At 35.5% G+C, this 25,218-nt stretch overlaps 2 protein-coding genes across 7 annotated transcripts in view; both read right to left on the bottom strand.

Annotated features, from left to right (window-relative positions):
* Window positions 1–22,749, bottom strand: part of IL13RA2 (interleukin 13 receptor subunit alpha 2) — a 104,365-nt gene extending 81,616 nt beyond the window's left edge. Inside the window, exons 1-2 of the mRNA XM_032392842.1 lie at window positions 22,678–22,749; window positions 21,640–21,719 (exon numbers count right to left, since the gene is read on the bottom strand). The gene's annotated coding sequence lies outside the window, so the exon portion shown is untranslated. The remainder of the gene's footprint in view (window positions 1–21,639; window positions 21,720–22,677) is intronic.
* Window positions 21,686–25,218, bottom strand: part of LRCH2 (leucine rich repeats and calponin homology domain containing 2) — a 99,650-nt gene continuing 96,117 nt past the window's right edge. For 4 of the 6 annotated variants that reach the window (XM_032392833.1, XM_032392836.1, XM_032392837.1 and 1 more), the window contains one exon: window positions 21,726–24,541. In XM_032392833.1, coding sequence (XP_032248724.1) covers window positions 24,422–24,541 — 120 coding nt within the window. In that variant the 3' untranslated portion in view covers window positions 21,726–24,421. Of the gene's footprint in view, window positions 21,704–21,725; window positions 24,542–25,218 lie in introns of those variants that run through there. The other 2 variants (XM_032392835.1, XM_032392834.1) reach the window with 2 other exon arrangements.

The raw sequence follows: 25,218 nt of genomic DNA, 5'->3' as shown, positions 1-25,218 counted from the left end.
AGCCTTTTAGTAAAATGCAAATGTCTGTGAGAATACTTTTAGATGTGTCCATTAATCTTCGAGGAAATAAAGGTAGCAAAGGGCAAGGCTGTATAGAAAGGAAAATGAGGCTAGGAAGGAAGAGGATGAAAGAACAAAAAGAAGGATGATAGAGGTAGGGAGAAAGGCTGAACAAGAATAATAGAAGGTAAATGTTTGTCTGCTTCATAAATTTTATTAAGTCCCTTTCCAGATGTTCTGGTTCCCCTTGTTTTTCTTTTCCTGCAGATTCCATTCTATTTTATACTTCATTTCCTAATCTCTGTTCTTTAATTCCTAATTCAGACACAGCTGATCTAGTAGATTGGAAGATAAAGAGTGTGAAATTTCTGAATTCCACAAAATAGAGGAGGTAGTCCAGAGTAGAAAGTCAAGTAAAAAGAAAATGTGAAGGGGCGCCTGGTTGGCTCAGTCGTTAAGCATCTGCCTTCAGCTCAGGTCATGATCCCAGGGTCCTGGAATCGAGCCCCGCATCAGGCTCCCTGCTCAGCGGGAAGCCTGCTTCTCCCTCTCCATCTGCCCCTGCTTGTGTTCCCTCTCTCGCTGTGTCTCTGTCAAATAAATAAATAAAATCTTTAAAGAAGAAAAGAAAATGTGAAGTACAGGCAAACAGGTATATGGCTTTCTCTTTTTCCCATCAGAGTGCTTTCATTTTCAGTTTTTTTTTTCACCTCAAGTAACATTCAGCATCAAAATTATATCAGACAATCTTTACACCAGAAAAAATGAGGAGACAGTCCAGAGAGAGAACACTGAAACAAAATACATCTGGAAAGATTAAGTTATAAACCCTGATCATTACACAATATAACCCAAATTAAACAAAGAGGAAATTGGCAGTGTTATTTCCAAAAGAAAGAACTTGCTTTGGATTAGAGGGGAAAACAACACCCACGCCTTGAAACTCCTGAGCATCCTAGAAATCTTGAGGCTTTATTTCAAGTGTCATAAACTTATCATTTTTGTTTAAAAATACTTTCAAAATTATCAACCTTTTGATAAAGGGTTTGAAGATTTCTTATCATACTTTCCTAGGAATATATAAGACAAACATCTTTGTTTACATGTCATGACTTAAAAACTAATGAAAATAGAGATGTTACCAACATCTTCTCTGCCCTTGTTAAAATACTGCACATATTATTCTTGGAAGGCACAGATCATGACCATAATGAGGGAAATGTTCTTTTTTTTTTTTTTAAGATTTTATTTATTTATTTGACAGAGAGAGAGACAGCGAGAGAGGGAACACAAGCAGGGGGAGTGGGAGAGGGAGAAGCAGGCTTCCCACGGAGCAGGGAGCCCGATGCAGGGCTCGATCCCAGGACCCTCAGATCATGACCTGAGCCAAAGGCAGACGCTTAATGACTGAGCCACCCAGGCGCCCCTCGTCTACCTTTCTAACCTCATCTCCAGCCACTCATTTCCATACATCTTATATGCTAACAGTATAGATGGATGGATAGATTTATTTTATTGATTGATTGATATTTTTATTTTGTTTACCTTTCTCCCAGCTGAGCCATGTAATTTCAGGTCCCTGTTTTCAGTTTTTGTTCCCTTGTATTTATTCTCTCTGCCTGGGATGCCCTCACCACCTTCACCCATCAATTGACTCATCTTTAAAGATCAAACTCTCAAATACCAACTTTGCCCCACAGCTTTCCCTTCATTTCCTCCATAACCACCATCCCCACTCTAAAAACACAGAAATAAGTGCACCCTCATTTATGTTCCTATAAGCACTTCTCTTACAGCTCTTAACAATTTATATCATACGTGGATTATATGTGTATACTAGTCCTTGCTTATTATCCGTTTCTCACATCTCTCCTGAGTATGTATCACCAAGGTCTATACCATATGATCCTCTTCACCCTCAAGCTATGGCTGATTGGATCAAAGGGAAAACAGTACTTTGCAATGGAGATCTGGTGGCTACCACATTAACCAAGTGGTCAAGCTTGAGCACAACAATAGTGGAATGGCTTGATATGATGTGCCTCCTGATGTGCTGCTGTGGGAATTATACACACCACTCATGTGATCATCTTGCTAGATATTTTACCTGAAACTAATCATAAGTTAACATGCAAATAAATCCAGAATGTGGGCCATTCTGTAGAACGTCTAGCCTGGACTCTTCAAAAGACTTAATGAAATGACAAGTAGGTTGGTAATGGGAACCTCATATCTACTCTGTGAATCTTTGGAGCTATGAGCCAGATCCCCAAGAATTCAAGGCAGATAATAACTTCTTCCCTTGAATCCAGCAATTACTCAAATCTTCTCAGAAGTATAGTGGACCTATACCCGTTCACTGCCAGCCACTAGAGAAAAACCAGCATTTCTTATTAACTGTCAAGCAGCTTAATCTACACATCCTTATCAGCTCCCAGAATGTAAATTCATTCATCTGTCTGTTCTCCTTCTATTGTTTCTTTCCCCCAGTTAAATCTACCACTGATCTCCTTATCTCTTACCTCTCCATTATATCTTTTAAACCTCCATTACATTTTAACAAACTGTGCTATAATTTAAGCTCCTTTCACTGCCTGTAACTTTCTCTAACCTTAATTTAAACAGCTTTATCTCTGGAAAACGCTTCTCTTGCCATACCATCAAGTAGAAGCTGCTATTTCTCTCACATTAAATGTAGCTTTGGATCAAGTAATGGGATCACTGTCCTCTTCATTCCATACTACTTTTAGAGCCGCACACATCTGTAAAAATCTTATTTTATTGCCTATAAAAACATTGGTTTATGCCATCCAGTTCTAACCATACCTTCCTTGGTAGAGGAACTACCAAATCCTACTAATGTTCCTCCATTCAAGAGATCTGACTCACAATTCACTATTCTTTTCTATTCATGTCCTGACATCCTAAGGTATTTCACATCTATGTTAATGATATATCCATCATTCTGGACTTTTAATATCTTAATCTCCATCTCCCATGACTTCTACCTCATTTCAGCTGGACACTTCCATGGCAACACTCTGGACCTTGTAGTCACACAGGACTAATTACCTCTTAATTAAATTTGGTCACCATGCCACTTGATGATGTTTTCAGAATTCTCACTCTACCAATCTCAAGATAGCAGTTCTTTAACCACTGTCTCGCAAGCCCATCTGCTTCATCCATATAAACTTTCCATTGTCTCTTTGCTTTTATTCCCTATTAAATTTAGATTTCATGGTCTATCACCTCAACCCTCTGTTGTCAGTATCAACTCCCATGTTTTCTGGGCTAACACGTGCGTAGGGCAATATATTTAGTTTTTACATAAAAGTGTATTTAATCAAATATATTAATTGTGCTGTTATAATCTTTACCCTTGCTGATTTTTGGTTTTCTTGATGAATTAAACACTGAGAAAGACATGTTAAAGTATCAATGATGATCTGGGGAGCCTGAGTGGCTCCGTCTGTTAAGTGTCTGCCTTTAGCTCGGGTCAGGATCCCAGGGTCCTGGGATGGAGTTCCACATCCAGCTCCTTGCTCAGCAAGGAGTCTGCTTCTCCCTCTCCCTCTGCTTGCCACTCCCCTTGCTTGTGCTCTCTCTCTCTCTCTCTGGCAAATAAATAAATAAAATGTTTTTTAAAAAATTAAATCTTTTTTTTTAAAAAAGGAACTACTAATCTATGTTATCTCTATATAGATTTGCCTATTCTGATACAGAAAAAGCATTTGACAACGTACAACATCCATTCATGATAAAAACCCTCAACAAAGTAGGGATAGAGGGAACATAACTAAACATCATAAAGGCCATCTATGAAAAAGTCACAGTTAATATCATCCTCACTGGGGAAACACTGAGAGCTTTTCCTCTATGGTCAGGAACAAGACAGGGATGTGCACTCTCACCACTGGTATTTAACATAGTACTGGAAGGCCTAGCCTCACCAATCAGGCAACAAAAAGAAATAAAAGGCATCCAAATCAGCAAGGAAGAAGTCAAACATTCACTATTTGTAGACGACATGATACTCTGTATAAAAAACCCAAAGGACTCCACCAAAAAAATCCATACAACAGATACACGAATTCAGTAAAGTTGCAGGATACAAAATCAATGTACAGAAGTCTGTTGCATTTCTATATACAATAATGAAGCAGCAGAAAGAGAAATTAGGAAAATAATCCCATTTACGATTGCACCAAAAACTGTAAGATATCTAAGAATAAACTTAATCAAAGAGGTAAAAGACCTATATTCTGACAACTATAAAACACTGATGAAAGAAATTGAAGATGACACAAAGAAATGAAAAAATATTCTGTACTCATGGATGGGAAGAACAAATATTTTTAAAATGTCTATATTACCCAAAGCAATCTATACACTGAATGTAATCTCTATCAAAATACCACCAGCATTTTTTCACAGAGCAAAAACAATCCTAAAATCTGTATGAAACCACAAAAGACCCTGAATAACCAAAGCATTCTTGAAAAAGAAAAGCAGGGTGCCTGGGTGGCTCAATTGATTAAGCATCTGTCTTTGGGTCAGGTCATGATCCTGGGGAACTGGGATTGAGCCCGCATCGGGCTCCCTACTCAGTGGGGAGCCTGCTTCTCCCTCTCCCTCTCCGGCTCCCCCTGCTTGTGTGTGCTCTCTCTGTCTGTGAAATGAATAAATAAAATTTTAAAAAAGAAAGAAAGAAAGAAAGAAAGAAAGAAAGAAAGAAAGAAAGAAAGAAAGAGAGAAAAAAGAAAAGAAAAGCTGAAGGCATCACAATTCCAGACTTCAAGTTATATTATAAACCTGTAGTGATCAAGACAATATGGTACTGGCACAAAAACAGACATGTAGATCAATGGAACAGAACAGAAAATCCAGAAATGAACCCACAACTATATGGTCAACTAATCTTAAAAAAAGCAAGACAATGAAAAAAAAAATCCCTTCAACAAATAGTGTGGGGAAAACTGGACCGCTTTCTTAAACCATACACAAAAAGAAATTCAAAATGGATTAAAGATCTAAATGTGAGATAAGAAACCATCAAAATCCTAGAGAACACAGGCAGTAATTTCTCTGACATTGGCCATAGTAACGTCTCTCGAGATATGATTCCTGAGGCAAGGGAAACAAAAGCAGAAAGGAACTATTGGGATTTCATCAAGATAAAAAGTTCTGCACAGTGAAGAAAACAATCAACAAAACTAAAGGACAACCTATGGAATGGGAGAAGATATTTACAAATGACATATCTGATAAAGGGTTAGTATCCAAAATCTATAAAGAACTTATCAAACTCAACACCCAAAAAACAAATAATCCAGTTAAAAATGGGCAGAAGGCATGAATAGACATTTTTCCAAAGAAGACATCCAGATGGCCAGCAGACACACGAAAAGATGCTCAACATGACTCATCACCGGGGAAATGCAAATCAATACTACAATGAGATAACACCTCACACCTCTCAGAATCTAAAATCAAAAACACAAGAAACAACAGCTGTTCCTGAGGATGTGGAAAAAGGGGAATCCTCTTACACTGTTGGTGAACATAAAAACTGGTGCAGCTACTCTGGAAAACAGTATGGAGGTTCCTCAAGAAGTTAAAAATAGAGCTACCTTATGATCCAGCAATTGCATTACTAGGTACTTACCCAAAGAATACAGGAATGCTAATTCAAAGAAATACATGTACCCTTATGTTCATAGCAGCATTATCAACAATAGCCAAGTTATGGAAACAGCCCAAAGGTCCATCCACTGATGAATGGATAATGAAGATATATACACAATGGAATATTACTCAGCCATCAAAAAGAATGAAATCTTGCCCTTTGCAACAACAGGGATGGAGCAAGAGAATATAATGCTAAGTGAAATAAGTCAATCAGAGAAAAACAAATACCATAAAATTTCAATAATATGTGTAACTTAAGAAACAAAACAGATGAACATAGCGGGGGGGTGGGAAAGAGAGGCAAAGCAGGAAACAGACTTAACTATAGAGAACAAACTGAGGGTTACCTGAGGGTAGGTGGGTGGGGGCATGGGTTAAATACGTGATGGGGATTAAGGAGGGTGTTTGTTGTGATGAGTAATGGGTGTTTTATGTAAGTGATGAATTGCTAAATCTACACCTCAAACCAATATTACACTGTATGTTAACTAACTGGAATTTAAATAAAAACTTGGAGAAAAAAATATATGCCTATTCTGCCTATTTCATATAACTGGAATCATATAATGTTTGATCTTTTGTGACTGCCTTCTTGGCATGTTTTAAGATTTATCCATGTCTTGGGATATATCAGTTCATTTCTTTTCATTGCCTAATAACATCACATTGTATGAATATACAACCTTTTGCTCAATCATTCATCTTTGAATGGACCTCTGGACTGCTTCTGCTTTGGTGTTATTATAAATAATGTTGCTATAAACATCCATGTGCAAGGTTTTGTGTGGACATGTTTTCATTTTTCTTGGGTCTATATTTAAGAGTGGAATTTCTAGGTCATATACTAATTCTATGTTTAGCCATTTGAAGAACTGTCAGACTGTTTTCCAAAGCATCTGCAGTACTTTACATTCCAGCCAGCAATATACAAGGGTTCTAATTTCTCCATATCTGCACCAATACTTGTTATTGTCTGTCCTTTAGGTTATAGCCATCCTAGTGGGTATGAAGGGAAATCTTCTTGTGCTTTTGTATTTATGAATATAAATGAAATGCTTTCCATGCCTTATGTATTTTTGGTTCTTCTATTCTTCACTTTTTTTTCCTGTTCCATATTTTCTAGTGTATCATTTTAATTCCCTTGTTTCTGTTCATCTATTTAAATTATTTTCTTAGTGGTTGGCATGGGAGTTAGCAACATCAAACCTTCAAACAATCTAGTTCAGATTAATACCAACTTAATTTCAATAGTATTCAAAAACTTTCCTCCAATATTCTTTCTTCCCCCATCCTTTGTTCTATTGTTGTAATACTAATTATATCTTTACAGATTATAAACCCATCAGTGTAGGTTTGTAATTATTGCTTTAAGCAGGAGTCTTTAAAATCAGATAAAAGAGTTACAAACAAAATTGCATTTACACTAAATTTTACATATCCATGTAGTTACCTTTAAGGGTACTTTTCACATGGATTCAAGCTCTTGTCCACTTTGGGCTCCCTGCTCAGCGGGGAGCCTGCTTCTCCCTCTCCAAGCTCTGCCTGCTCTGCCTGCCGCTCCCCCTCCTTGTACACTCTCTCTGACAAATAAAAAAATAAAATCTTTAAAAAAATTAAAAAAATAAAAAGAGATCTACACTTACAAACCTTGTGGTAATATATAGAACATCGGAGGAAAAGCAAAAGAGAAAACACCTAGAGTGAAAAGAGCTACAAAGCATCAGTGATTAGGTTTATTGCTTATTTCTGTAATACAACAATGAAAGCTAGAAGGCAGTAGAATAATATCTTCAGTATCTGATAGAAAATCATTATCAACTAAGAACTGTACAGTCAATGAGACCATCTTTTACTAGGACAAAATAGTATTTATAGACCCATAACAACTAAGATTATTTACCATCCATTGAGTCATGTCAATGAAAATTTTAAAGGAAGTACTTTTGGCAGAAGGAAAATAACCTGATCTCTAGCCCCATGTTTTTCCCCTTTTTTACTTCTTACTTTATGGAATTTTTTAAAAAGATTTTATTTATTTGAGAGAGAGAGAGCACAAGCAGGGGGAGGAACAGAGGGAGAGGGAGAAGCAGACGCTCTGCTGAGCAGGGAGCCCAATGCAGGGGCTGGTTCCCAGGACCCTGAGATCATGACCTGAGCCGAAGACAGACGCTTAACTGACTGAGCCACCCAGGCATCCCTGATCCATTTTATTTTAACTGAGACGTGCTGGGCTCTTTAAGAATTGTTGTCTTTCTTCCATTTTGCAAAATTTCAGGTTTCATCTATTCAAATGTTTCTTCCTCTCACCCACTTTCTTTTACGTCTCCTTTTGGAAAGCCCATTACACTAATATCAGATCTTCTCCCTTTTATCTTCCATTTCTTAATTTCTCTTTGTCTCACTATGATGAATTTCCAGTAATTTCTTCATTAATTCTCTCTTCAGATGCCTCCAATATGCTCCAAAATCTGATCACTAAGTCTTTAAATTTGGTTATTATAAGTTTAATTTCTAGATAATTTTATCTTAAAAAGTATGCTTCATCTTATTTATAGCCTCTTGTCTTTTATCCTGTCCATTTCGTTTTTAACTTTTTAAACATTTTCGAACGCTTTATTTTTAGTCTATGTATAAAGTCTTTTCATTTCCTTAGAGCGCCTGGGTGGCTCTGTTGGTTGAGTGTCTGACTCTTGGTTTCGACTCAGGTCGTGAACTCAGGGTCATGAGATCGCGCCCCATGTGAGACTCCATGCTCACCAGGGAGTCTGCTTTGGATTCTCTCTTTCCCTCGACCTCTGCACCTCACCCACCCCTCTCTAAAATAAATAAATAAAAGGACCTTTTAAAAAAAAAAGTCTTTTTTAAAAAGATTTTATTTATTTATTTATTTGACAGAGAGAGACACAGCGAAAGAGGCAACACAAGCAGGGGGAGTGGGAGAGGGAGAAGCAGGCTTCCCACAGAGCAGGGAGCCCAGTACAGGGCTCCATCCCAGGACCCCAGGATCATGACCTGAGCCAAATGCAGACGGGTAACGACTGAGTCACCCAATAAAGTCTTTTCATGTCTTAGTCTGTTTTCTATTATCTCTGCTGAGTCTTTTGGTTTTTTGTGGGATGTTTTAAAATTTAATGGTGAGCTCATATTCTACAGAATCCTGCCTATGGGAATTTGAGGTTGAAGATGCACTCCTCCAGAGGAGATTCGCTTATGCTTTGGTTGGTCAGCTAGAAACACTACCAATCTGGGTACACTTTCTTTAAATTCTATGTGTGAGGTTTGTGAAATATACACACACAAAAAAATATGTAGTAAGTAATAGCTATCTGGAGATATTAATTGATTTACTCATAACTCAAATTTTTATTGAGCCCGTACTAGATGCTAGGTACTGTGTTACCTAAAGAAGGTAAAGTAATGAACAATATATATTAAGATCCCCGACATAAGGAAATCTTACAAACTAGTCTAGAAGTATTATAAACACAAACTAAAATGTCACACTGAGATGAACTATGAAGAAATCAACAGGGTGCCATGTTATAGAATAGGGGGAAAGTCTGAGGAGGACACTTCCAAGCTAAATGACAAGAAGCCAGCCATGTGGAAATTGCATTTTCAGCAGTATAAAAAGGCCCTGATACACTGGTGTTGTCAGTGACAGAAAGGAAACATGTATGGTTTAAACATGGTGAGTTGTAGGCAAAGAGTTAGTAGAGCTGAAACTGGAGAGGTATGCCAGGGTTTATTGTTAAGTGAGATGTTTTTAAGTAAGAAGATGACACAAGAATTTATGGCTAATAGGTCACTTGAGTTTGCCATGTGGAGTAAGGACCAGATAAGTCAGTGTGGAAACGAGGCCAGTTAAAAGCCTTGCAGCAGTCCTGACAAAGATGATGGTGCTTCGGCTAGCATCCTGATGGTAGAGATGAAAAAAATGAGACAGAGTAGAGGTATATTCTGAAAGTAAAATGACAAACCCTAATAGCATAATATACAGAGACTCACTATGTCATAAACCTGCAAGTATTTTAACATTGTGTCAACTACACTCAAATAAAAAAGTAATTTTTAATAAATAAAATTTCCATTTGGCTTGTCAAAAAAAGTGACAAGTCTTACTAATGCCTTGAATATGAAAAATAAAGTTAAAAAAAAAAATCAAAGATGACTCTCAGTTTCCTGTCATGATCAACCAAATGGATGAGATTAACATTTATTTCTATGGGTATGAATGTGTTTGAAGCCAGGTGCAGAATCAGTGGCTCTTTATTGACCATTTTAGGATTGGGATGTTTGAGATATAGCAATATAATGTTAAGTAGGCAACTGGATACATACGTTTGAAACTCAGAAACAGTTGAGCTAAAGAGAAAATTCTACATCTACAGAATAGTGTGATTATCAAACCCTGAGTGCAAATGAGAATAACCTGGGAAGCTTTTAAAAATACTACAGTCCAGGTTCCATTCCCAGCATTTCTGTCTACCTGGTGTGTAATGGGCACTGACATTTTTCAAAAGCTCCCTAGGGGATTCTATATTGCAGCTAAAGCTGAGAAGCACTAACATAGATAGAAATGGATGAGTTCTCCAAAAGAGAAAGTGTAGACAGAGAGGAGGTACAGGAATGAGACCTAAAGAGCAAAGGTTTTCAAAATTGAGATTTATGACCTATCTATACCATAATCTCTTGGGGTACTGGTTAAAGATGGGTTCCTAGGCTTAATTCAGAGCTCTTAAATCAGAAGTTCTGAGAATGCCCAAGAATCTGCATTGTAACAAGCCTTCAAAGTGATTTTAGCGTATACTAATGTTTGAGAAACACTCATTTAGAAGTAGGGTAGGAGTAGCCGGGGGATACAGAGGCAAATTGGGAGAATACAGTGTCATAAAGACATGAGAGGACAATGTTTCAAGGAGGGAGAGGTCAAACAGATGTTAAGGAAGAACTGAACATAGCTGGCAACACTGAGATCATGGTGATTTTGGCAAGAGCAATCATTGTCAATGAAGAGATGAGATAGGAAACTAGAACAGGCAGTTTGAAGGATGAATGGGAGGTGAGGAAGTGGTGACAGCCTAAGTAGTCCTCTAAGAGACTTGGGTTTGTAGGCAAGCAAAAAAGCAGTCAATTGCTGGGAGTTTTGTGATTGTTTTCAAATAGCAAACACTAGCATATATGCTTTTATGTTGATGGTAACAATCAAGGTGGAGGCAAGAAAATTAACAAGAAAAGTACGTTTTTTTCCTTCAGAGAATAGGTAGCCTTTGATAAGTGGAAAGACACATCTTCCATTGTAAGAATCCTGAATGATCCAATAGTTTTAAGGGTAGTTAAGTTTACAAGTGGAAATATCAGGAGTTCCCAATTGGTCATTTCTATTTACTAAATGAACTGTAAAGGAAATTCACCACCTGAGAAAATGTGGGGATGAATGTGAAGACTTGAAACATTTATAATTTGTATAAATTACCTCTGGATGGACTACTGGAGAGCATTCCCACTCAAAACTGAAGTGTTTAATATGGTAGGAATCACATTAAAGTTATTTTATTGCTAAGGAGATAATTAGTACCTTGTGGTTTAAAGCACTCTCTTCTGCATTATAGTGGAACTCTGGAATTTCAACTGAGCAACTATTAGACTTTTAAATAGATGATACTCCTTCATAAAGGAAGTTTGGTACCTACCTATAGGTAATCCTGTGGCTGACCACTATAAGGCTTCTATATGAATTAGGATATAATTTTCACAACAAAATTATCTTTGGCCATCTACATAATCAATATTGAAATGGAGGAAACCTACTTCACATGAAGAGCTATGCTGGGTAATCTACATAATTCCCACTTCATCTACTCTACTCTGTAGTAGCCATATAAACAGGTTAAGTTAGGACAAAATTCCATAGCTAGGAAAGGAATTTGGGATTAAAGAGTCTGTCCTACAAAGCCTATGCTCTGTGCACAATATGTAACATAGTTTATTATACTTAAGGTTCAGTGAATGCAGTATTGAATGATCTCCAAAGCCTAAGGAAAGAGCAATCTTCTTGTACAAATATATTCCTTATCTGGCAGGAGGCTGAGACCTAAATTTTTAATAAAACTGTAGTAATTGACTTGAGTCTGGGTTTTCTGCTTAAACAAGACACTCAATATTGAAAGAGTGCCATGACTATGAGACCCATGAGGGTATGAATATCTGTCTTACTCACCAGTGCATATCTGGTTCCCAGGACACAATGCTGGGCATGTAATAGATATTGAGTATTTTCTGAATGATTTACAACTCAATTATTAAGACATGCCATGGTGCCTAATGTTTATTATTTCAAATTTTTCAGTACATTTCTCCATATAAGAAAAATAATTAAAATGCAAATATATATGAGCTAATAATATACTGTTTATACATACAGAGAAAACAGATATATACATATGCCATAGAGCAAATATATTTTAAAATACAAAAATAAGCAAGTGAAGGATGCATAACAATTCCTTAGGAGAAACACAGAACGTTATTTCCAAGAGGTGGTGTGATAGAATAAACATTTTTTTTTTAAGATTTTATTTATTTATTTGACAAAGAGAGAGGGAAAACAAGCAGAGGGAGTGGGAAAAGGAGAAGCAGGCTTCCCGCTGAGCAGGGAGCCCGATGCAGGGCTCAATCCCAGGACCCTGGGATTATGACCCGAGCTAAAGGCAGACACTTAACCATCTGAGCCACCCAGGCACCCCTAGAATAAACATTTTTTGATGTTGGATATACTTAAAGACTCCTAGGTTTCCACCTATGACATGGGTAAATTTGGGCAGATTACTTAACCTCTGGACTAGTTTTCCTCATCCATAAAAGTAAAATAATTATAGTACCCATCTCGGGGTTATTCTGAGGATTACATTAGATAATGTTTGAAAGATACAGTATAATGCTATGCACATAGTAACCACTCACTAAATATTAAATCTTATTTTTTAGTAGTTCCACCTCAACCCTTTATCAACCTTATTTTATTAGGTCTGGCTGAATAACACTTGGGTCTAGGCCACAAGGCAAAACGAGATTATTTGTGGTGTTCCCTTCTTTCATTCCTGTAGATTAACCAGGCTGAAAACTCCAGAAGCAACTTTAAAGAGCCAGCTTGGTTTATGAAAAGATCTAGGAGAAATAAAAACATTTGCCTTTGTATTTATCAGCACCAACTTGGCTGCTGATAGAGAAAACAATGTGGAAATAACAGACAGGTCAAATGAATAAAAGAGCAATTAAAGAATGAGATCCCTACTGACATAAATCTTACCAATATGATTTTCAAATAATATCAAAAGCACCTAAAAAGAAGTACAGAAAAAAATGAAATGTATCCTTCTACCATATTGTTTGTTAAAAAAGTACTTTTGAGAGGAGCCTGGGTGGCTCAGTCCGTTGAGCGTCTGACTCTTGGTTTCTGCTCAGGTCATGATCTCATAGGTAGTGAGATGGAGCCCTGCATCAGGCTCCATGCTCACTGTGGAATCAGCTTGGACGTTCTCTCCCTCTGCCCCTCCCCCCACTTGCACTCTCTATCTCTCAAGTAAATAAATAAATCTTTAAAAAAACTAATAATAAAATAGATAACCTTTTTAAAAAAAATACTTTTGGTTTACATTTCCATAGAACAAAAACTATCAGAGCTTCAGGGGCGCCTGGGTGGCTCAGTTAAGCCTCCCACTCATTTTTTTTTTTTAAGATTTTATTTATTTATTTGACAGAGAGAGACACAGCGAGAGAGGGAACACAAGCAGGGGGAGTGGGAGAGGGAGAAGCAGGCTCACAGGGCTCGATCCCAGGACCCTGGGATCATGACCTGAGCCAAAGGCAGACGCTTAACAACTGAGCCACCCAGGCGTCCCAAGCCTCCCACTCTTGATTTCAGCTAACGTCATGATCTCAGGGTCATGAGATGGAGCCCCACGTTTGGCTCCCTGCTGAGCGGGGAGCCTGCTTAAGATTCTCTCTCCCTCTCCTCTTGCCCCTCCCTCCTTTGAGCTCTCTCTCTCTCACTCTTAGAAGAAAAAAACCATCGAGCTTCAGAGATGTATTAATGGCATATCTAAAATAAATCAAACCATAAACACAAAATATTACATTTAACTAACGTGAAATATTCCAAAACTTCACACTGAGAAAGACTTCAAAAATTATTGTTTATAAAATATTTCAGGAAAATATATATAATTTATGAAATATAGTTTTATATATAAAATACCTAATATGTGAATAGATATATTTTCTCCATGCAAATGTAATATACAATTATTCAAACTAAATAGGATTATTTTTCAAAGAAACAGGGTTGTTGGGACCAACTAGCAGAAATGAATTTTCAATGACAACTGTAATACTGGGAGGTAAATGTTAAAACTTAGATTGCAAAAAATGAGCATGTGGTGCAGCCACTCTGGAAAACAGCATGGAGGTTCCTCAAAAAGTTGAAAATAGAGCTACCATACAATCCAGCAATTGCACTACTGGGTATTTACCCCAAAGATACAAATGTAGGGATCCGAAGGGGTACGTGCACCCCGATGTTTATAGCAGCAATGTCCACAATAGCCAAACTGTGGAAAGAGCCAAGATGTTCATCGACAGATGAATGGATAAAGAAGATGTGGTATATATATACAATGGAATATTATGCAGCCATCAGAAGGAATGAGATCTTGCCATTTGCAACGACGTGGTTGGAACTGGAGGATATTATGCTGAGCGAAATAAGTCAAACAGAGAAAGACATGTATCATATGACCTCAATGATATGAGGAATTCTTAATCTCAGGAAACAAACTGAGGGTTGCTGGAGTGGGGGGTGGGGTGGGAGAGATGGGGTGACTGGGTGATAGACACTGGGGAGGGTATGTGCTCTGGTAAGCACTGTGAATTGTGCAAGACTGTTGAATCTCAGATCTGTACCTCTGAAACAAATAATGCAATATATGTTAAGAAAAAAAAAAAAAAAGAAGATAGCAGGAGGGGAAGAATGAAGGGGGGGAAATCGGAGGGGGAGACGAACCATGAGAGATGATGGACTCTGAAAAACAAACTGAGGGCTCTAGAGGGGAGGGGGGTGGGAGGATGGGTTAGCCTGGTGATGGGTATTAAAGAGCGCACGTTCTGCATGGAGCACTGGGTCTTATGCACAAACAATGACCATGGAACACTACATCTAAAACTAATGATGTAATGTATAGTGATTAACATAACAATAAAAAAAATTTTAAAAAATGAGCATGAAGAATGCTCAATTTCAACAGCAAAATTTAATATTATAAACATACATTAAATATCTTTTTTAATGCATCAGCCAGAAACCGGCAACAGATTTACTTTGTAAAGCTCTGAACAAAAAGACTGTGTCTTCACCGTCTCCATACCACTAGGGCCTACAACAGCAACACGGTATATAGTAAATGCTTGAAAAGTGTTTTTTTTTATTATTAAAGTAGAATTACATACAATGTTAGTTTCAGATGTATAACATGTTGATTCATCATTTCTGTACAGTACTCAAAGCTCACCATGATAAATATAGTTACCATTTGCCACCATACAATGTTATTACAATATTATTGACTATATTCCCTATGCTGTACTTCTCATCCCTGTGGCTTATTTATAATTGGAAGTTTGTACCCCTTTATCTATTTCACCCATCCCCACACCCAACTTCCCTCTGGTAGCCACCAGTTTGTTCTCTGTATTTAAGAGTCTGGTTTTTTTTTTTTGTACGTTTGTTTTTTGAATTCCACAGTAAATGAAATCATGTGGTATTTGTCTTTTTCTGTCTGACTTATTTCACTTAGCATAATACCCTCAAGGTCCATCCATGTTGTCACAAAAGTCAAGATCCCATTCTTTTTTATGGCTAATATTCCATCTCACACACACACACACACACACACACACACACACACACACACAACCCTTTATCCATTTATCTATCCATGGACATTTAGGTTGCTTCCATATCTTGACTACTGTAAATAATGCTGCAATAAACACAGAGTTCATATAACTTTTCAAATTAGCATTTTTGTTTTCTTTCGGCAGATATCCAGAAGTGGAATTACTAGATAATATAGTATTTTTTTTAAGATTTTATTTATTTATTTGACAGAGAGAGAGAGAGCAAGCACAAGCTGGGGAGAGAGGCAAAGGAAGAGGGGGAAGCAGGCTCCCCACTGAGCAGGGAGTCCGACACGGGGCTCGATCCCAGGACCCTGAGATCATGAACTGAGCCGAAGGCAGGTGCTTCACTGACTGAGCCACCCAGGCACCCCTGGATCATATAGTATTTTTATTTTTAATTTTTTGAGGAACCTGCATAGTGTTTTCCACAGTGGCTGCACGAATTTACATTTCCACCAATAGTGCATGAGGGGTTCCCTTTTTTCCACATCCTTGCCAACACTTGCTATTTCTTGTCTTTTTGATTCTAGCCATTCTGACTGATCTGAGGTGATATCTCATTGTGGTTTTGCATTTCCCTAATGACGAGTGATGTTGAGCATCTTTTCATGTGTCTGTTGACCATCTGTATGTCCTTTTTGGAAAAATGTCTGTTCAGGTCCCCTGTTCATTTTTTTTAATGTTTCAAATTTTCATTTCAATTCTAGTTAGTGGGGCTCCTGGGTGGCTCAGTCAGTTGAGCATCTGACTCCTGATTTTGGCTCAGTTCATGGTCTTGGGGTCCTGGGACTGAGCCCCGAGTTGAGCTCCATGCTCAGCAGGGAGTCTGCTTCAGATTGTCTCTCTCTCCCTCACCCTCTGCCCCTCCTCCCACTCCCTCTATCTCTCTCAAATAAATAAATAAATAAATCTTTTAAAAAGACAAATTCTAGTTAGTTAACATATAGTGCAATATTAGTTTCAGGAGTAGAATTTAGTGATTCATCACTTACATATAACACCCACTGCTCATCACAAGTGCCCTCCTTAATACCCATCATTCATTTAGCCCATCCCCCTGCCCACCTCCCCTCCAGCAACCCTCAGTTTGTTCCCTATAGTTAAGAGTCTCTATTTTTCTCCTACCCCCTATGTTCATCTGTTTTGTCTCTAAATTCCACATGAGTGAAATCATATGGTATTTGTCTTTCTCTGACTTATTTTGCTTAGCATAGTACCCTGTGGCTCCATCCATGTCATTGCAAATGGCAAAATTTCATTCTATTTTATGGCTGAGTAATACTCCATTGTGTATATATACCACATCTTCTTTATCCATTCATCAGTGGATGGACATTTGGGCTCTGTCCATAATTTGACTATTGTTGATAATGCTGCTATAAACATCGGGGTGCATGTGCCCCTTCGAATCAGCATTTTTGTATCCTATGTGTAAATACCTAGTAATGCAATTGCTGGGTCATAGGGTAGTTCTATTTTTAACTTTTTGAGGAACCTCCATACTGTTTTTCAGAGTCGTTGCACCAGTTTGCCTTTCCACCAACAGTGTAAGTGTGTTCCCCTATCTCTGCATCCTTGCCAACACCTATTGTTTCCTGTGTTGCTAATTTTAGCCAATCTGACAGGTGTGAGGTGGTATCTCATTGTAGTTTTGATCTGTATTTCTCTGATGATGAGTGATGTTGAGTATCTTTTCATGTGTCTGTTAGCCATCTGGATGTCTTCTTTGGAAAAATGTCTAACATGTCTTCTGCCCATTTCTTAACAGGAGTATTTGTTTTTTGGGTGTTGAGTTTGATAAATTCTTTATAGACTTTGCAGGAGGAAAGAATATCCAACGGAAAAAAGACAGTCTCTTCAACAAATGCTGTTGGGAAACCTGGACAGCCACATGCAGAAGAATGAAACTGGACCACTTTCTTACATGATACACAAAAAGAAATTCAAAATGGATTAAAAACCTACATTTGAGACAGGAAACCATCAAAATCCAAGAGGAGAACACAGGCAGTAACCTCTTTGACACTGGCCATAGCAACTTCTTACTAGACAGATCTCCTGAGGCAATGGAAACAAAAGCAAAAATGAACTATTAGGACTCCATCAAGATAACAAGCTTCTGCACAGTGAAGGAAACAATCAACAAAACTAATAAGCAATTATCAGAATGGAAGAAGATATTTGCAAATGACATATCTGATATAGGGTTAACATGGAAAATCTATAAAGAATTTATCAACCTCTGCTATCTGTTAACTGGATTGTCTGGGGTTTTTTAGCGTTGAGTTTAGTTTTGTAATTTCTACATATATTTTGGATATTAACCCCTTATTGAACATATCATTTGCAAATATCTTCTCCACTCCCTAAGTTTCTTTTTTGTTTTATGATTTCCTTCAATGTGCAAAAGGCTTTTATAATAGTGTTGTCCCAATAGTTTATTTTTGCTTTTGTTTTCCTTGCCTGAGGAGACACACTCATAAATGATGTTGCTAAGACCAATGTCCGAGAAATTACTATTTCTTCTTTTCAGAGTTTTATAGTTTTATGTCTCACACATTTAGGTCTTTAATCCATTTTGAGGTTTTTTTTTATTAATTGAAAAGACTGTCTTTTCCTCATTGTACTTTCTCCTTTGTCACAGATTAATTGACCATATAGGTATGGATTTATTTTTGGCCTCTCTATCCTATAATTCTAGGCCACAGCTTCCTAGTCTGAAGAATGGAAGAGCAGCAGTACACAAATTCTAAAACCTTTTATGGCATTAAATTTTTTATGATTATACCTAAGAGTATATCATTAACTATTCCTTATACATAAAAAACCCTGGAAATTTTGGTGGTACAAAATAACAAGAAATTATAACAATATTTTGTATATTGGTACATTTGTACATTTGGTATATTTGTACATTTTGTAAAAAATGTATATTTCATACATGTTTCTTCACTAATGAGCATGATAATATACAATTAAGTGCAATTTTATAATTTGGGATATAGCATTATACTAATTTCTACTAATACTAACCTTAAATTTTAAAGATTATGAAAGAGATAAACATAAGTAAAAATGTATAAATTGCATTATTTATAATTCAATTAGAAAAAAGCATCTAGTTCAATGCTTAACATGATTCTGCTCTGCCTCCCTTCTTTATATTTAATTATTAACTTTCCCATATTTTCTTCAGAGTAAATGAGTCATCTTCCCACAGAAGATATTCAGCTGCCCTCGGTAATTCAGGCTAACTCGGATTTTAATTTGTTTTTTAACGGAGGATACCACATGCTTTGGAAGGCATTAAAATAAATGATTCCAAATGTTTTAAGTCATTTTAAGTCAGTACAACTTACCATAAAAAAAGAATGAAATAAATACCTTTACCCATTTTTTGGGAGACGATATAATCTGTAATTGAAAATTTCAACTCTGATAAAAAATCATAAATATTTAAAATTAAATATGTGTTGTATATGGCTCAAATTTTACATTCATCATGGTAGCCTGAAAGAATGAGTATGCTATGAGCTTAAAACCAAAAGGGGAGTTGCTGCCTAGCAAGAGGAGAATGGACTAACATCAAGACCATGAAAAATTGGTGTAGTTTTCTAAGCATTCCAAAAAAGGAAGGTGTTATGCATTAGTATTTGCTAATTTAACATTATATTAACTTGTTTGGATTTTATAAATACATGTCTTATTATTCATGTGACTAATTTACTTTAAAATTACATGGTCGGGGTGCCTGGGTGGCTCAGTCGTTAAGCGTCTGCCTTCAGCTCGGGTCGTGATCCCTGGGATCGAGCCCCGCATCAGGCTCCCTGCTCAGCGGGAAGTCTGCTTCTCCCTCTCCCACTCCCCTTGCTTGTGTTCCCTGTCTCTCTGTCAAATAAATAAATAAAATCTTTAAAAAAAAATAAAAATTACATGGTCATGTGTGTTTAAAATAGATTTTTGAAAGAAAATAAAAATATGAAATAATATTAATCAGAGCATAAAGCACATCTTTTAAAACCATAAAAGAAGGGGGGGTTTGGGGAAATGGATCAAATAGGCGATGGGAATTAAGGAGTGCAGTTGTCATGATAAGTACCAGGTGACGTATAGAATTGTTGAATCAATATATTGTACACCTGAAACTAATATAACACCATATGTTAACTGGAACTAAAATAATAACTTAAAAAATAATTAAAGCTGGAGGCGCCTGGGTGGCTCAGTCGTTAAGCGTCTGCCTTCGGCTCAGGTCATGATCCCAGGGTCCTGGGATCGAGCCCCACATCGGGCTCCCTGCTCTGCAGGAAGCCTGCTTCTCCCTCTCTCACTCCCCCTGCTTGTGTTCCCTCTCTCGCTGTGCCTCTGTCAAATAAATAAATAAAATCTTTAAAAAGAAAAAAAAAAAAAAATAATAATTAAAGCCATAAAAGAAAATCTAAAAGTCCTTAATGAAGTAGAACACAATTCAGAAGAGAGACCTATTAAAAAATGTTAAGTACCTGTTATAATGACCTTGAAGCATCACTTAAAATATCAAACTACTATTGTATAATAAACTGATATTAATATAAAGCTTGAACAACCACAAAGCCTTATTACTAAAACTGGTCACTGGAGCAGCAGGATCAGCATCACTTGGGAGCTTCTTAGAAATGCAGAATCTCAAAGCCCATCCTTGAACTGTTGAATCAATTGTTATTTGGCCAATAAGGTCACTAGGTGATCCATATGCATATTAGAGTGTAAGAATCACTGTCTTACAGCATAATTTTAATTATAACTTCATAAATGATATAGCATTACTTTTTATTTCTTTGCATTATAAGTTACTGAGATACCTGAACAAAGTTCTAGAAAATTCAATTTGCCATCTGAAAAATCTATTTCTATTTATACGTTTGCATATGAACACACCTAATATATATCTCACTTATTTAGGTAGACACTTGATGAATATTAATGGCATACAGTAAAAATGAATTAATTTTTCCTAATCTTAAAGTGGCAGGGTAATAAAAATTATATATTTGAGAATCAAAGAAAATAGTTCACAGTAATTTCTTCAAATTTTTTTAAAGATCATTTTAAAGAATATTCTTTTTACAAATTATGATAACTTTTAAATGACTCAATCAGCAACTTCCCATCCTAAACTACCGACATCAGAATTCTCATAACTTCTAAAAACTCTGATTTTTCAATGTAGTAAGACCCTACTTGCTAAAACATCTGGAGCCTTGCATAAAACACAAACACACACTGTGGAAATTCTAAGCTATTTAAACACCATAAACATAGGGATTTTTGTCACGTTTTAAAATGCAGAAATAGAAGAGATTATGCCTTAAGGAACAGAAAATATCTAGGCATTTCCAAATTAATTCAATATACAGTAACATATCAAAGGATGCTGATAGGTTCCTGAGAAACCTAGAACCATTCCATGTACAACGTCAAAATTTACTAAAGCAAATAAAGACAATTCAAAATCCTATGATAAACCTAGAGTACTTTTCAAACAACTTATGCCTAATATTTACTTACTTAAGTACTTCTTTAAATCTGAGGCTTTAGGGTGAGTAACTATAAAACAGGGGCAATATAATCTTTAATATTATTTACCTGAATAACCTTCCACTTTTAGGATGGGCAACAATTATGAATAAATGACAGTCATTTTAATAAAATATGTGGAATTTTTAAAAACTAGAATTACTTGAAAATGAAAGATTATTTTTTAATCAAATTGCTTAAGGTTAATTCAATCATATACCTAACACTAAAATCTACAATACAAATAATCAAAATTTGACCTATCCTATCTTTTATTTTATGTAAAGGTTTATCTGACACTTACATATATATAGTTTAACTTATATAAAGATGATTTATTTTGTGAAGATATCTTAGGAAATTGTGTTTTAAAGAAAACATTATCTACTGAAAATAACATGATGTAAAGAGAATCTGGACTCTTAAACAACTTACGTGGAATATCCTCTTCAAGTCTATTTTTCCATAGTAGAGAATATAGACACAAGCTACCAAATACCTAGAAAAGATGGATGCTGTGATGTTGAGAGAAGAGGTAGAGAGGGAGAAAAAAAATCTCAGACTTTAATTTTTTCATTCAACTTTATCCACAGTTTGCATCGGTAATATACATTAAGTGTTCCATTTATTTTTAAATGCATCAGAAAATCAATTATGATAGATCTGTGACCAATACAAAGATTTCTGAATTCTTCAAAAAATTCACTTAGAAAAGTCAATAAACTAGCATTCTGTAGAGATAATTATTAAACAAATGGTAATGCATTTTTACTCCTTATCTCAATTCTAACATATCCAACATCACTTCTTTCTTGTGCCATACAGTAATAAAATTTAGCAGAAGTAGCTATCTACTACATTTTTAGGGCCTAATAAAATATTTCAGTTTGATTATTTAACCCTCTTCAAATCACAAATCCAATTCAAAAAATTATAATCATTCTTAATTCAATAACTGATGAAGTAAATATAAAATAACCATAAGAACCATTTAGAATAAAATTTACACTTATTTAAAAACTAATAAAAGAAATACATCAGAGCCTTGGTAAATGTGTCCTTGGGGACTATGTGAGAAGCTGACTTAGAGGTGGTGTTGCTTTCTGGCAGTATAGTAAATAAACGGACATGATATAGACCTCAGATGGACCCATCTTAAATGGAATTTTGCTTTGCAGTAAAGAATGTTACAGTAAAGTTCTGGTGTATTTTCCCTTTAAGGTAATAACTGACAAGTAAGTGAAATGCAATAAGGAAATGGCCTATAATTTTACTAATATTTCAATGATATGAAACAGGAAAATGCTTGTAAAATAACATCTAGGTTGATTAATAACAGGACTCCTACAGCATGATAAATATAAAAGCAGTATGAATGATTGCTGTAGCTTTTACTGGTCACTTTATTTGTAACATTGTCAAATTTCTACAATAAAAACTAACAACTTAAGATATTTATTTGCCATTTCTTACCTTTATTACCCAAGTTTTCACTAGGGAGACTGATTATGCCAATGAAGTTTTTTTTTTAGATCCAACTGAAAAATAGTAACTAATTAGCTCAAATATTTAAAGTAATAAATTACTAATAATTTAATTTTTAAACCTTATAGTCATAAGAAGCTTTAATTCTTTAAAAGCTCCAATTTCACACTCAGGGAATGTAAAGAACACATCTGTATTCTAATGCCAAAATTTAATTATATGGCTACATGCCAACTGATCAAAAAAAGTTGAGTTGTTCCTAAACCAACCCTTATATACCATTTGGCACACTAGTTTTTACCTTTTATATATACCCTTTGAAATACCCAGGTCAACACTTTTAATAAGTTGCATCCATATTAAGAGGTAACAAGTGCAAATAATCACATATTTAAGATATGGTACTTGCTTGGCTACTACAAAAGTAATTATACTAAGGTTCTTCTATACCAAACTGAGTATTCATTACAGTAATGTTTTTGAAAAATTCCTGCACTACTACCAACATAAATTTATCTATCTCCAAATTAAACAAGGACTTTGTAACATAGTATACTTATGAAAATATATATAGAATGGTCTGTGTTTAATTCGACATCTTGTTAATTGAGGATCATAAGATTTACAGGATCCACAAATGGCCAGATTTCAAATAAAAACCTATTCTTCAATTGCTGCTCTCTGAATCTGAATAAAACTAATGGCAGCATACTGACATAATGTTACTGAAAGTCAAGACATAAACCCAAACTTTGGCAGTTTTATCAAAATGTCCTTGATAATTAGTACTTTGCTACTTCTCAAAAACCTTACTGCTTTGTGTAACGTTTTCAATACAGAAATAAAATACTCTTCAAATAATACATTTTAAAAGATGATTAAGTTTTGCAAAATTAAATAGCATAAATTAAGCATATTAACATTGGGTTTTTTTTTTTTTTGACAACATGACATAACCAATTTTAGGAAAACTGCAATGGACTAAATAAAAAACCACAGATGTCACAATGTGAGGCACATTTAAATCCTCACATATTACTGACCTTACAAAATCTACTAAAATATTTTAAAGTTCCACTGATTCCATTAATACATAAAAAGAAATTGCAAAAATGCTTAAGACTATATAAGAGTCATCAATTACACAGGCACTTCACATGTAAACAATCTACAGTACAACTGAAAATATTTTGGCACCAACCTATAATACTAAAAGAATTTAATATAAAGCCAGAGTTCTGCATTTTCTACTCATTTTTTGCTAGAAAACTAAGACCAAAGATTGAAGAAACTGTGTATAAACTAGAATTAGAAGTGTATTAAATAACTCAAATATAGAATAGTTTTAAATCGGTAAAAAAATGATTACCTCATCCAGGTGTTTACTAGTATGCTATGATATAAAAAATTAAACCTAATGTGATTATTAAATTGAAACCACATTTTAAATTTAGTATCAATCTGGTTTTTGAAAAATAATCAAGGTTATCAACTGACTTAATAAAAAGAGAATTTGAATTTATCAAAAACTCTCATTAAGTTAATCCAGTTTTCCCCCAAAAGAAGTTTGGGCAATTCAAATTTAATTTTGATGTTTTAACATGATTTTTTTTAAACCTAAGGCTTGACCTAATAAAATTATCTTTGATTAGACATTCTTATCATGAATTTGAGATATCTGAAATCACTTCAAATAAATGCAACTATACACTTATAATTTTGAAATGTTACATCAAGCTGTAGAAAGCTGAGATGCCTTGGTTGTAGGTAATTCAAGAAGAGCCTGAACTGTGACACCGACTTTCACAAGACCTCTCTCTTCCAAAATATGATGAGGCAAACAGAGTCTTTCCTGAAAAACAAAATAAATGATATCAAAACATTTGTTTTTTATAGTGCAGTAAAGCCTAAACAAGTCAGAACTGGATTTTTAGAACATATCCTGTAAAACGTCAAGTAAAAAGTATATCATACTAATTAAATTAAATTCTAATTTTTTAATTCTCTTATTGAGGTAATTCACATATAACATTATATTAGTTTCAGGTGTAAAACATAATGATTTGAAATATGTATACAATATAATACAAAATAATCACCACAATAAGTCTAGTACCATCCATCCATCACGATATAAAGTTAACTTTTAGGATTTACTCTCTTGGCAACTCTAAGTATATTCTACAATATTACTGACTATAGTCACTATGCGGTACATTACCCCCATGACTTATTTATTTTATAACTGAAAGTTTATAACTCTTGAGCCCCCATCACCTGATTTCACCTACTCTCCTCTGGCAAACACCATTTTATTCTCTGTATCTATAAAGTACATTTTGTTTTGTTTGTTCATTTGGTTTTTTTAGACTCCACATGTAAGTGAAAACATACAGGATTTGTTTTTCTCTGTCTGACATAATTTGCTTATCATAATATCTAATATCCTCAAGGTCCACCCATGTCACAAATGGCAAGATTTCATCCTTTTTATGGCTGAGTAGTATTCCATTGTATATATATACCACA

Source organism: Phoca vitulina, unplaced genomic scaffold (assembly GCF_004348235.1).
Source record: "Phoca vitulina isolate PV1807 unplaced genomic scaffold, GSC_HSeal_1.0 scaffold69, whole genome shotgun sequence".
NCBI lineage: Eukaryota > Metazoa > Chordata > Mammalia > Carnivora > Phocidae > Phoca > Phoca vitulina.
This window is presented reverse-complemented; position numbering and strand designations above follow the sequence as displayed.